Consider the following 13,441-nt stretch of genomic DNA (forward strand, 5'->3'; position numbering starts at 1 on the left):
AAAAAAGTTCTCACAGTTAGCATGTCAAAATTAGATAATAGAATATTATTAAAAATATAATATTAGGCTCTGTTTGTGTATTTGATTTTTTGCATTTTATAGTGATTAGGGCACTCAGAAAAATGAGTCAATGAAAAATATTATTTTTATTTGTGAAAAAATTATATAATTTTTAAAGAAAATAATTTTATTATTTTAAAAGAGGAAGTCATTTTTTATTTTTTGAATTTTGATAAACTTATTGAGATGTATAAACATTTATGTATACATAATATAAATATATATATTATTAATTTAATATTATAATTAAATATTAAAAATTTTTTAAAAAAATATATTTTACAAAAAAATATTTTTTATATATAAAAATTATTTTTTACGAAATAAATAATGTATTAATATCTTATAATTAAACTTAATCAAATTTAATACTCTTAAAATTATTAAAAATGATATATATATATATAAATAAATTTATTACTTAAAAAGTTCATTCTACAAAAACACTTTTTAAAAAAAAAAAAAAATTGACCTCAACGAACATTTGACTGCGCTTGTGGGTTTTGTTTTTTTAATTTTTATTTTATTTTTAATTTTTAACATGGCTATTTTATTACGGAGTCCACCTCCTCCATTAAAAAATCCCCGAAAGGTCTTCTCTCTCTCTCTCTCTCTCTCTCTCTCTCTCTCTCTCTCTCGCGCTTTTTGGTGAATGGTGGAGTGTGACTGTGACGACAGGCTCCTTTCTGAAAATCCTTCTTTACTAATTATTATTCATCATTTTATTTTATTACTAAATTAATCATCTTTCTCTCTTCCCCTTTCATTTCCTTTCAAACCAGCTCTCTCTCTTCTCCGTTTCACCCTTTCTTTTCTTCTTATTTCTTTCTACCTCCTCCTCTTTGTATTTCCCCTTCTATACTACCACTTTTCACAATCAATCATTTCTTCATTTAGGGTTTCCGTTCAATTTATACCAATTTCATCATGGATTCGGAGGATGAGTTCGATATGCAGGATGCTGCCGCTGAATCTGCTGATGATGATTTCTACAGCGGAGGTGATGATGCTTTTGATAGCGATGACGCTGATGTTGCTGATTATGAGTTCATCGATAACGATTCCGATGATTCCGATGACCTCATCTCCCATCGTTATCAGGTTCCTTTTCTTCGATTTCGCTGTTTGATTTCCCTTTTCTCCTTCAAAATCCAGCTATTATGATGTGACTTATTTGTTCTAACATTTTAATGCTTGAATATTTATCATTTGTTCCTCTTTTCTTCGGAACTGTTTGCTAATGTTAATCACGTCGATTGCCTCGGTTTTCGCATATGGTTGTATAAATGCTTGTTAGGCTATGAAAAATATGCAAAGAATACAGAATACTGACGGTAGTCAATATATGGGTCTATTACAGTTATCATAGAAATTTTAGCTTTTTTAGTTTGTTGGATAGATGTAGAGAGAAATCTGAGCTTCTATTATGCGCTGATTAGTTTGGATATGATATTTGGTTTGTTAGGTCGATCGTTTGTTCTGACTTGTATTTTTTCTTTTGTTAGCAAAACTATACCATTCTGGGTGAAGCAGATATTTGTCAACGTCAAGAAGATGATATTATGAGGGTATCTACTGTACTTTCCATTTCAAAGGTTTCAGCTAGCATTTTGCTCCGCTATTACAACTGGTAGGATTTTAAACAATTTGCTTTACATTCTCTCATATAATTTGTCTTTGATACCACATTGGCTGTAATGATTCATTTTAATTCTCTATGAATTTGCAGGAGTGTCAGTAAAGTGCATGATGAATGGTTTGCAGATGAAGAAAAGGTTCGCAGGGTTGTTGGCTTATTGGAGAGACCAGTTGTTCAATTTCCAGATGGTACAGAAGTAAGCAGTAAAAAATTAACGTTGAAGCTTTTTTTTTTTTTAATTTTTCATGAAAGCTGTTTAGTGCTCTTGCACTTTTGTAAGCATTCTCCATCTGCAAAATTTAGAGTGACGTGTGCTTCAATTTTGACAGATGACATGCGGAATTTGTTTTGAAACATATCCTTGTGATAGGTTGTATGTTGCTGCTTGTGGTCATCCATTTTGTAGTTCATGCTGGCAAGGTTTGTATCATCTTAAGAATGTGGGAGGCCTCTTGTTTGCCTTTTTTTTTTTTTTTTTTTCTTCTTTCTAAAGTCCTCTTAACTATGCAAGTTATGTTTTCTATTGGATTCTGCTTCTGAATAGCAAGGACCTGTTTCTGTCATATAGAATTGAATAATGTGCTAGTGTTGAGGTTAATTTTTTGTAAAATCAGTGACTCAAAACTTGATCTCTTTTTATCAGTATCAAGAGTCTGATTCTGTTAAACTTATCCAACTGGACTTAAATAACAACCAATGTTATGCAGTCTATTAGATAATAAAGGCTTAACCTCTGTGCCATTTGTACAATTTGCAACAATTAAAATTGCTAAAAAACTTCTCTTAGACCTTTTTTTTTAATTTATTACTTTTTTTGTTTGAAACTGTATCTTAGAAGCTTGAAGCTAGAGTGGAACGGAAGTATTTTAGGGGGATAAATATGTTTTGAATTGATGAATGTAAATCATTATGTTATTACTCTTCTGTTTACAATCAATATACTAGTGCAACTGTGGTTATCTTACATAAAGAATGAGATTAGAGCAGCATTTCTGATATCTAAGTGTTGGTGTTGGGTGTGGGACATAGCCACATAGGACCACATCCATATTGGCCATGCTTGTACTTTTGCTTTGAAATATCTGTGAATGATATATCTTATTAGTTTTGCAACTTCATAGTGAAACTGAAAAGGTGTAAGATAAAACTATCTGGAACTCTTGTCTTTAGTCAAGGGCAGTCTGTCAATCTTATCTGGAGTTTATTATCTTATATTTTATCTTGCTTTTCTTAAGGTACTATCTTCATTATCCTCAAAAAAGGGAGCAAATTATGTGTTATCATATGAAAATTATGATTGTTTTGTCATACTCATCGTCGTAGTATAGTAGCTCAAAACTTCTTTTGTAATTACAGTATATAGGAAAATTGCAAGTAATTGACAGTTTCTGCATGAATTGCACAGTAAGAATGTTTTGTGATTTATGTTGATGAGATTGATATCAATATTTTAACATTCTTTCCCTGTTAGGTCTGTTGATACTTAATTTTGATGCCCTTATGTGTCTCTTTTACTTTTCCTATGTAGGCTACATAAGCACAGCTATTAATGATGGTCCTGGATGTTTGATGTTGCGATGTCCTGATCCTTCCTGCAATGCTGCTGTCGGTCAAGATATGATTAATGAGTTGGCTTCGGATGAAGACAAGGAAAAGTATTCTCGCTATTTCATAAGATCTTATGTTGAGGACAATAGAAAGGTAATGTTGCATTGTTTGCAAATTAAATGGATCATCCATCCTTTTGAGTTCAAAATGAATAAAATAGTATGTATTTTTATGAAGTGTCATTATGAAGAGAGCAATATTCATGTAAAATGCAATTCTATTAATGATTTATGCTAACTTTGTATAAAAATAGCGTATCATCTTTGAGTTTATCATTCACAACGCTCCTCTACTTCTGTTTATGCTGTCTTTCTTTGCAAGTTGAATCATACCTTTTTGACCTAAAGCTAAGATTTAGGTTTTGTTTTTACTATTTTGGGTCTAGTTGATTCAAAACATCAATATGTTTCAATGTTTGCCATCTTTATATGCTGGCTTTCTTTCTGTGTCTGTTTGTCTTCATGTTTGAGGATTCCTAATTTCTTCTATGTTGTTCAACAGCAGAGTGGACATTTTTGCAATAAGTAAGAAATGATTATAAATTTTACTATAATATACACAAAACTCCCACATATACTTTTGCACCAGTTGTTGTCCACATTATTGTTTTCCAACTCTATGTTGTTGATAGGATTGTGAACCAGGTTAGGGTTTTCAGTTTGCCCCAAATTAAGTTCATCATAAATCAAAATTCTTCATCAATTCTATATAATGATATGGGACAACTATGGCAGTCCTAATTCAGCATTGAAAAATTTTTAGCCTGGGGAGCTAGTGTTGGCTAGAAATTATTCTATGATGTCTCAATTAAGGAATGCATCAAATTTAGACAATACCGATAGTTTACCGGATTTTCTTAACTTTCTTTTCTCAGTTATTCATGTTTTCTATATTTTCAGACTGGCCTCTTGTATTCTTCACTATATATGTTCAGTTGTTAGTCGTATGCTTTTAGTGTTTTATGATATCTCACTGGAAAGACTTGGCTTCTTTTTTGTTATATTCACATTTCTTATTTGTTATTGCTGTGTTGTTTTGTAGACCAAATGGTGCCCTGCTCCAGGATGTGATTATGCTGTGGATTTTATTGTTGGCAGTGGAACCTATGATGTAACTTGCGGCTGCTCATATAGTTTCTGTTGGAATGTGAGTATCTTTTGGATTGGTTGTAGATCATTGTTTTTCTAATGTTTCTTGGAGATATAGTGTTTTTATAATATTTGTGCATTTATGCATGCCTACTTGTTCTTAGTTTCTTACTGTTTTTAACACTCTAAGTCATATTAAATTTAATCTTTCAGTGTACTGAAGAAGCCCATCGTCCTGTTGATTGTGGAACTGTGGCCAAGTGGATACTGAAAAATAGTGCTGAGTCTGAAAATATGAACTGGTAAGGAATATGAGCTATCCTCTCTAATTATATCATTTTGGCTAAATGGGAAGGTTAAGAGAAGGTGATATAAATTAGTTAACAACTGAACAAGGGAATTTTCTTTGGGGCTATGTTGGACTGGAATAATAAGTGTGTATATAAACAGCATGGCCACACCTAGCTAGCCCCTTTATATCCAGTAATTGTGTCGTCCAGGTTGTATATTATGAGAATAATGTGTATGATATTAATTGTTGTTGGGATTAATCATGTAATTAAATTTCCACTCAACTCATAAATTTCACACATTGTAGATCAAAAGCATCCCAACTAGTTCCTTCAGAATTGTGGTAGGAATGAAAAATGGAAATCTTTTAAGTGGAAACTCATTGTAATCTTTTCTTAGTTTAGCTTGATTGGGACTTGGTCCCTAGTCAATTCCTGAAGTTGATTATTGTTGGTAGTTTTGTTTAATAGAAAAACTAGGGTGAATGACAGGATTAATTGACCTATGCTCAATACATTTGTTTCATTATCGTTGATTAATTTGGCAAAATTTTTAGCTGTAGTCCATTTCCATTTGTAGGTTCCTTTGTTTACTTCAAAACCTCACTAGAGGAAAGCGATTGTGTAGGTGCATTTGTGCATTCTTATCTTTCTTGTTTCCCCCACCTGAAGCTCTGTTGGAGGGAAGGGCTTGTGTGGATTGGTGCATGTGTTATGTGTTTGCATAGGTGTTCTTATATGAGCTTGCATGTGTGGTAGATGTGCATTTATATCGTCCCATTTTCACTCCAGTGCCTTGTTGGATGAAAGGGCTTCTGTTGGTCCACGTGTGTATAGGGGTCTGCTTGTACGTGTGTTGTGTGCATGCACTCATACATGTGGGCTTGCATATGCATGTAGATACATGGTTGCTTTAATGCATATGTATGGGTGCTCAAAATTATTTGGTTTGTAAGATGAGTTCTGAAATATGTTTCATACTTATGGATGCTTTAATGTTGAATAATATGTATGTTGATTTCAGGATATTGGCTAATTCCAAACCTTGTCCAAAGTGCAAACGACCTATTGAGAAAAACCAAGGTTGTATGCATATTACATGCACACCGCCTTGTAAATTTGAGTTTTGCTGGTAAGCTCATAAACATGCTCTCTCTCTCTCTCTCTCTCTCTCTCTCCCTTCTTATGGGAATTCCTGTCTTTATTTTTTATTGTTCTGCTCAGGAACATTGGAATTTTTGTGCTGTGGAATCATGCATTTTTATTTCAGTTATTCAACTCTGTGCAAGGGCAATTTAAACTTTCATTCCCACGTATATGTTGTGCATTTTTTTTTTTGTCTCTAGCAAATTGCAATGACAGATTTTGTTCTGCTTTGTATCTTTTCATTAAAAATATCTGGTCAAAGAAAACTCTCCACTTATGAACTATGCAATGAATGAGTGTTTTTCAGACCTTCCCATGCACATTATTTCTTGTTCATTCTTGAAACACTACACACACACACACACACACACACACACACACACACACACACACGTTCTATCTTAATACATATTCATCTGGTCATCTATGTTTGCAGGCTTTGCCTTGGTGCATGGTCAGATCATGGAGAGAGGACTGGGGGTTTCTATGCATGTAATCGTTATGAGACAGCAAAGCAAGAGGGAGTGGTATATTATACAGTGTTTGTTTTGTTTTGCTTTTTTCCTCTTATGTGTGTATCTCAAGACGTCTGCACATTTCTTCCTATGCTCCCCCTTGGTATATGGTTGTCTTGTGTTACCTAAGTAAGATTATTTCCTTTGCTTACAGTATGATGAGGCTGAAAAGAGAAGAGAAATGGCAAAAAATTCTCTAGAGAGATATACTCATTATTATGAACGATGGGCAACCAACCAAGCTGTAAGTGGTCATAATACTTATGATACTATGTGAATTAGGCTGCTTATGATATATTACCTCTTTTTCTCCTCTGTAATTGTTATAAAGAGTGAATTTCACTTAATTTGTTTGTTGACTTTGTGATGTTAATGGTAATTCAAGTAAGTGCTATAAAGACATTATGTGATGTGTTTATAATTTGGAATCATCTTCTGGTGTCTTGGATCTGAATTTTTAGGTTGATTTTGGACTTGAGAAGCAGAAAAGAAAGGCCTTAGATATTAGCATTTGGCATGTGGAACTTTTCGCTGCTTTATGTTAGGCTTGGCAACTTTTTGGCAACTTTTTCCCTGTCCTTATGGGTACCAGCCTTACTCAACTTTAATGGGGCAGATAAAACCCACCCTCGATATATATGATGTTTAAATAATTTTTTTTTGTAATATTATTATTACTTTTTCGGGTAAATAAGAAACTATTCATTTATATGTATATTATATGTATATAGTATTTATAATATTTATTCCTTTTTTTAACTTGAAAAAGGGTAATATTTTCTTCACCCAAAATTAGGATGGAGAGGGCATCGGTATGCTGAGTACTGTATATCAAACCCTTTGCTATCAATTTTCTGTGTCTGGTGCAATTTTAACAAGTGACCATGCTTACTGATACATTTAATATAAACCTGAGCAGTAATCTTGGAGAAAAGAACCTAGTCTTTAATGCATTTAGATATGCTGAAGCACTTATTCTTTAATCAAATCAGAATAAGATTTATTAATTTCTTTTATCAATTACTGTGCTTGTTGATATAGTTATTGTTAACATTTGTGGTGATCTTTGAGAAAAGAACCTAGACTTAAATGCATGTAGTTTTTTGCATTGGGGCACCCTTTTTTTTTTTAATAGAAAATAGGATTTATTAATGATTTATTTTGGACTTGGAGTGTTTATTTATTTGGAATGCTTGGTTAGGTAGTGGTGCTTCAAAGTGAAAATTGCCCTCTAGGCATGAAGTTCTCATTTTTCCTGGGGCACTATTTCCCCAAATGTGTTCATAATTGAGCAATGCCATGCATTTGAGCAAAGCAATAAACAAATTGCTAATAAAAAAATTGTTTGATAAGCTTTGTTGAATTTTAAATCACAATTTCTTGAATAGCTTTATGATTTTTTAATCATAAATAGTGAAGAACCTTGTTCTGAATAGTGAAATGACCCAGACATTTGTTTGCATATCCCTAGGAGAAGCATTCAATAATGTTAAAGTCACGTGCAGTTTTTTTTTTTTTTTTATCTGAGGGTTTTAGTGGTTTCTAATACCTTTATGTAATTATGTTATGCAAGAGTATGGTTAAAGATTATTGGAAAGAGAAGGACATGGAAAAACAAAAGGGTCAAGAAAAGGATTATATGCAAAAGGGAAACGAGAAAAATTTGAGGGCAGATAGATCTATAACAAGGGCCCCTGCTAATGGTCTTACTCTTGCTTTTTGAAGTTGTAATTTTAAAGAAAGTGCTTTCAAATAGGGCAAAAACAGGAAAAACTATTTTTACATTTATGCAAAACTTGGTCAATTCTCTGTCTAAGGTGCTTGACTGGGTGTGTAACATGAGCAAATCAGAGAGGTCCCTTGGTCTACAGGATCTTTTGGCAAGTATATTTGCGGTGTGCAGCTGTGCACAGCTCAGCAGCTTGATGAGCTTCTGTTTAAAAGCCTGACCTTGTCAATACTGTTAAAAGCACAATTGAAGCACCTTTCAGAGTGCATTGTCCTGTGTTAATTGAGTTGCCTCTATGGCATCTTAGTTTAGTTGGCCAGTTGAGTATGGCTAATCTTCTCTGGCATTTGACTCCAAAAGTTTGCCCCTCTGGCATATAGAACTGTGGATTAAATTGCAGCTGTGATCATTATATGTTGTGGCCAAAGTATAATGCTTGCTGCTGGTGCTATTGGGAGAATTTTCTTAAAACTAGCTTGAAAAGAAGGGGCATGTATACATATTGTGTGATGGTTGAAACAGACTTTTCCACTTGTTATTCTCATGTGTCTATCACAGAACAGCCTGCAACATACTGTAGGACAAAAAAATGGATATGTAACAGACATTATGTTTTCTACTGGCCGTTATATGAAACCCGGTATAAACTATTGAGACACAAGGAAAGATCATTGAGCTTTGGAATAAAGAAGTTGTGGGAATTAGGATGTATTTTTTTTTGGAAAATCTGGTTAACTGTTTTGCATTGTAAGGTGAAGAATTCTTAGAAAGGCCATCATTGTCAAGGAGGCAAACCCGTGATTCTTTTGGGAAAGAGAGGACTGTATTCTTCAAGATTAGTTGATGTATTAAATGAAGAAGCAAAGGTTCAGTTTATCATGTGATTCGAAGACATGGAATTGCATTGGGTTTTGTTTCTCATGCTTGCATACTAACTTGTATTTTCTGTGCTTGGTTTTGCTTAATTTAATAATTCCCCATCTTGGCAGATCTTTCTTGAGTCATGTATCTTTCGTTGCTTTCTTTTGAGATGATATGTTTATGCTTTCCAAATATTTTTGTGATAATATTAAATTCCTAGTCATGCTTGACATGTTAAATGTTCTGTATTCTTATTAGTTTCAAATTTGATTCTGAGCTTTTCCTTTCTCACTGCAGTCTAGGCAAAAGGCACTGGCAGACCTACAGCAAATGCAAACTGTGCATGTAAGTTGAACTTCTGACCCTTAGTCGTTTCTTACCTGTAATTGTATAGTTGGTTCTCATGGTTTCAGTTTATTTTTTATGTTCAAAACACAATACTAGAAGATTATTTATTGCTTTTCAGTTAAGGGTGAGTAGACCTGGCCATTGGGCCAGTTCTTGGCCGGAACCAGCAGTTCAGGGTTGAGAAATGGAATGAACCGGAACTGGACCTTCCCTAGGTGGTTCCAGCCTGTTCCGGCTCAAGGTTCAGGGCTGTATTAGATATGGTTCATTGATGGTTTTGGTTTTTGAGCAGTCTGGTTTGGTCCATGTGGCGTCTCCTTGCGTCTGCCATGTTGCCTTTTCCTTTAGAATAAGAGAAAAACTGTTTGGGTTTGACCCGGAGCAGGCCTGGTCCTGAACTGGTCCCTGGCCAGGTCTAAGGTTGAGCCTATGAAGCTCTGTTTGTGCTTGGCTCATTTGAAACTCACAACTCTGCTCATTTAAATTTTGTATAGCATTCTGGAAACACAATTGTATATGCTGCAAATTACACGTTGTCCAGACGCAAAATGAGGAAGGTGCTAAACTGAAAGGATAATGTACTCGATTATTTTTCCAATATACTCGTGTAGTCATTAGTTAAGCACAAGGAATGAGTTGAGGAAGTTGTGTATATTGGTTGTAGAAGTGAAAGTTTAAGGGTGCAATAAGTAAATAAAAGAAAGATTAGGGGTTACATAGGTCAAAATAAAAGATCAATGCTATGAGAGTTTTGTTGAATATGAAAGGAAAGGATAGTTTTTAATCCATGGATTAAAAAAGAAAAGAAATGATAGGTTAAGTAATTTCTCATGTTTGGAAATTTCATGGGATGTGAAAGGATTTAATTATTAAAGGTAGAATAATCATATTTAAAAAATATTGGTAATGTTAATGGGAAGGCAAAATGGGTTTCGAAGGGATAACTAATCCCTCATTTTTCTCTCTCTTTTTTTTTTTTGAATTTTTTTTTTTTAACTCTCCTTAAACTTCCAAACAAGAGATATCTCTTATTCTTTGACCTTTTACTTTCCCTATCCTTACATCCAAACAAAATGTAAGGATGCAATAGACTTTCCCTAATTAATTCAGGTGTAAATTTATGCATTAGGCCTATAATTGACTAATTCAAAACCAATGGTTACAGCCTAATCCCATACCGCCTGCCAGATGAAACCCTATACGAAATTCTTGTGATGCATTTATAGTTCAATTTTGAAATTGTGAAAAACAATGCAATTCCCCAATTGAAATTGTGCCTCTTGTGGCTTTAAGGCATGTTCTCCAAGGATCTGTAGTATTCTTCTTAATATTAGATATCTGCCTTTTCCAAAGTGGGTTTAATTTGGTTTTGTAACTTTCTGGGAGTGATGATCATGTGTTTTTGTAGCTTGAGAAGTTGAGTGACATACAGTGTCAACCTGAGTCTCAACTGAAGTTCATAACTGAGGCCTGGCTACAGGTGTGCTATTATAATTAAACAACTAGATTTGTATTGCTTTCTTCTATTATATATTTAAACATGATTGTTTGCTGCTTTTCCCATCATCTTTGCTCTGTTCTCAGATAGTTGAATGCAGACGAGTTTTGAAATGGACTTATGCCTATGGATATTATTTACCTGAGCATGAACATGGCAAGAGAGTATTCTTTGAGTATTTGCAAGGTAAGTCATCTCTTATTTTTGAAGCAGATAATTTATCCTTGTGGTGGTCTTATCACAGAGACTAATACACAGGTGAAGCCGAGTCTGGGTTGGAACGTCTTCATCAATGTGCTGAGAAGGAGCTTCAGGCTTATCTAAATGCGGAGGGCCCATCAAAGGATTTCAATGAGTTCCGCACTAAACTTGCTGGATTGACCAGGTGATTCTGAGACTATTCTAGCCCTTTTTCTTTTGTTCTTTCCTCCTACCCTCCTGTCTGGTTATTGAACCTTAGTTGTGAGACTTGCACAGTACTAAGGATTTTTTAGGAAAAGTAGTATTGCTGTCCATCTGTTCTCTCCTGTGAATACCAGACTGGATATTGTGTTTGATGTGTTGTATAGTTTACCTGATTATATGCCCTAAAGTTGGCTTTAGATTGTTCTTGGACTGGCAACAAAGTAGTTGTTTAGCTTGAGCGTTGGAAATACCTGAGACACTAATTTTACCATCATAATATAAGAGTGGAAAGAAAATAAATAAATAGACTTGGAGAATGACAATTTGTCTATGCTGTGGAATTCCATTAATTGGATGCTTGTTTGAGATAAATAACTCAACTGAGTTTTTATTTTATTTCACGTATTTGCTGTTGTATTTTGGAGTTCATAGCTTTACCTATTTGCCTTTTTCCTCCTATTACTTTAACATTTTAATATCTTCCTTGGTTGAATAACAGTGTGACTCGGAACTACTTTGAGAATTTGGTTCGGGCGTTGGAGAATGGTCTATCAGATGTGGACTCTCATGGTGCCAGCAGCAGGACAACAAGCTCAAGGAGCTTGGGAGGTGGAAGCAGCAGGGTTAGAAGTGGGAGAGGCAAGGGCTCAACATCCAGGTCAAGTGGCCCTAGCAGAAACATTGATGATTCAGGCCACTGGTCATGTGAGCATTGTACGTATGCAAATATCAGGTCAGCTACCGTTTGTGCAATATGTCAGCAACGTCGATAAATTTAATTTTTCTACCCTGGTCAGCCACCTGGACTGGAAATATCAGTTTTGCCACTTTGGAGAAAGTCCAATTACATTGGGGAGACACGTTTTAGAGCACTGCGGGGGAGGGAAAGAATAAAGCTACATTTGATTTCTCGGCTGTATGACCTGAACTGCAATGATGGAGAATTGAAATGGGGAGGGGGTTGAAAAGGGAAGTGTTTGTCTTGTTTCTGGAGTCGGCTGTAAATAGTTTGCCATTTACTGCGATCTTTAACTTGTATTGGGTATCTTATATCAGGATCATCCATGCAAAATATATATATTCATCATCTGTAATCTTTACGATCATTTATTTATGTATGTTACTAATAGATTTATAGTGTACTTGATGCTTTCAAGTGTTTTGTAGGAATTAAAACTGCTTGGGGTTGGTAGGATAAATAAATAAATATGTTGTACGATTCCTTTTTGCCTAGTATTGGTATGTCAGCAGGATGAGCTACTTATACCTTTTAAGATATTCACAATCAAGGCCCCTTTTGGTATTGTGTTTCGACGTCACAATGTACTTTTTCGAGAAAACATCATTTGAGATGCTAAAAAAAAGTAGTTTAAAAATTTGTGTTTTTGTAGTTAAAATATATGAAATTTAATTTTTTAATATTCTCTGATTGATGTATTCGGGAAAGTGGTTTTTTTTTTTTTTTTCTGAACAGTAATGTACGCCTAATAGCATTCCCTTGAATAAAAATGAGTGCAATGCCTAGCATATAAAGTGAAGACATTGTGTTAGTATCAGAAATTATTAGGCAGTATGACTATTGGCTCTTGTAAAAATTGTCAAACTAAATAGTATCTTTGATTATTTTAATAATTCCAAGCGATATTCAATTCTGCACATTGGTCGGCCATGGCTCAGATCTATCACACCAAGAGCCAGGATGAGATTACATAGGCAACGCTCGAAACTAAACGAGACTAAGCAAAGGCCCAGAAGAGGCAGAAAGCAAATTTTACACTATCAAAGCAAGTTAAAATCAAAACTATCGAATAAACTAAAATTTATAACAGATGTCGAATTGAATTTCACTATTTAGTTAACAAAACAGACTGAATTCATTAAAATAGAAAACCAAAATGAATCGTTTTATAAAAAAAAAAAAAAAGAAACAAAATTTTCAATTTAAATAAATTCAGTCGATTTGATCGCCCCCAGCTGCTGAAACCCAAGATGCACATCCAGCGTACCACAGACTACACAGAAAACAATTCCCCGATGCATTCCGTTTTCTGCATACCAAATAAATGGCAAACCTGCAGTATAAAATGCAAAGTGGAAAATGTATTTACACCAACTAATAGCAATCAATGATTGGACAAAAAAAAATACTAAAATTTTATCGGTCATTTCTGATGCCAAGAACTAAAATTTTGTCCAAGTCATTTCTGATGCCAAGAATCCACTGTGCAAGATGAGTCAAATATGGTTCTGCTTG

The 13,441-nt window shown here is 34.3% G+C and overlaps 1 protein-coding gene across 1 annotated transcript; it reads left to right on the forward strand.

Annotated features, from left to right (window-relative positions):
- The first annotated feature begins 641 nt into the window (after nucleotides 1–641).
- Nucleotides 642–12,406, forward strand: LOC110632814 (probable E3 ubiquitin-protein ligase ARI8). The gene is made up of 15 exons (XM_021781147.2): nucleotides 642–1,161; nucleotides 1,566–1,690; nucleotides 1,790–1,895; nucleotides 2,029–2,119; nucleotides 3,228–3,400; nucleotides 4,349–4,453; nucleotides 4,609–4,697; nucleotides 5,710–5,817; nucleotides 6,268–6,358; nucleotides 6,501–6,590; nucleotides 9,234–9,281; nucleotides 10,693–10,764; nucleotides 10,869–10,968; nucleotides 11,041–11,167; nucleotides 11,687–12,406. The coding sequence occupies exons 1-15, from the start codon at nucleotides 988–990 to the stop codon at nucleotides 11,958–11,960; spliced, it is 1,773 nt and encodes a 590-aa protein (XP_021636839.2). The 5' UTR covers nucleotides 642–987; the 3' UTR covers nucleotides 11,961–12,406.
- The last annotated feature ends 1,035 nt before the right edge of the window (nucleotides 12,407–13,441 follow it).

This window comes from Hevea brasiliensis, chromosome 10 (assembly GCF_030052815.1).
Source record: "Hevea brasiliensis isolate MT/VB/25A 57/8 chromosome 10, ASM3005281v1, whole genome shotgun sequence".
Taxonomy (NCBI): Eukaryota; Viridiplantae; Streptophyta; class Magnoliopsida; order Malpighiales; family Euphorbiaceae; genus Hevea; species Hevea brasiliensis.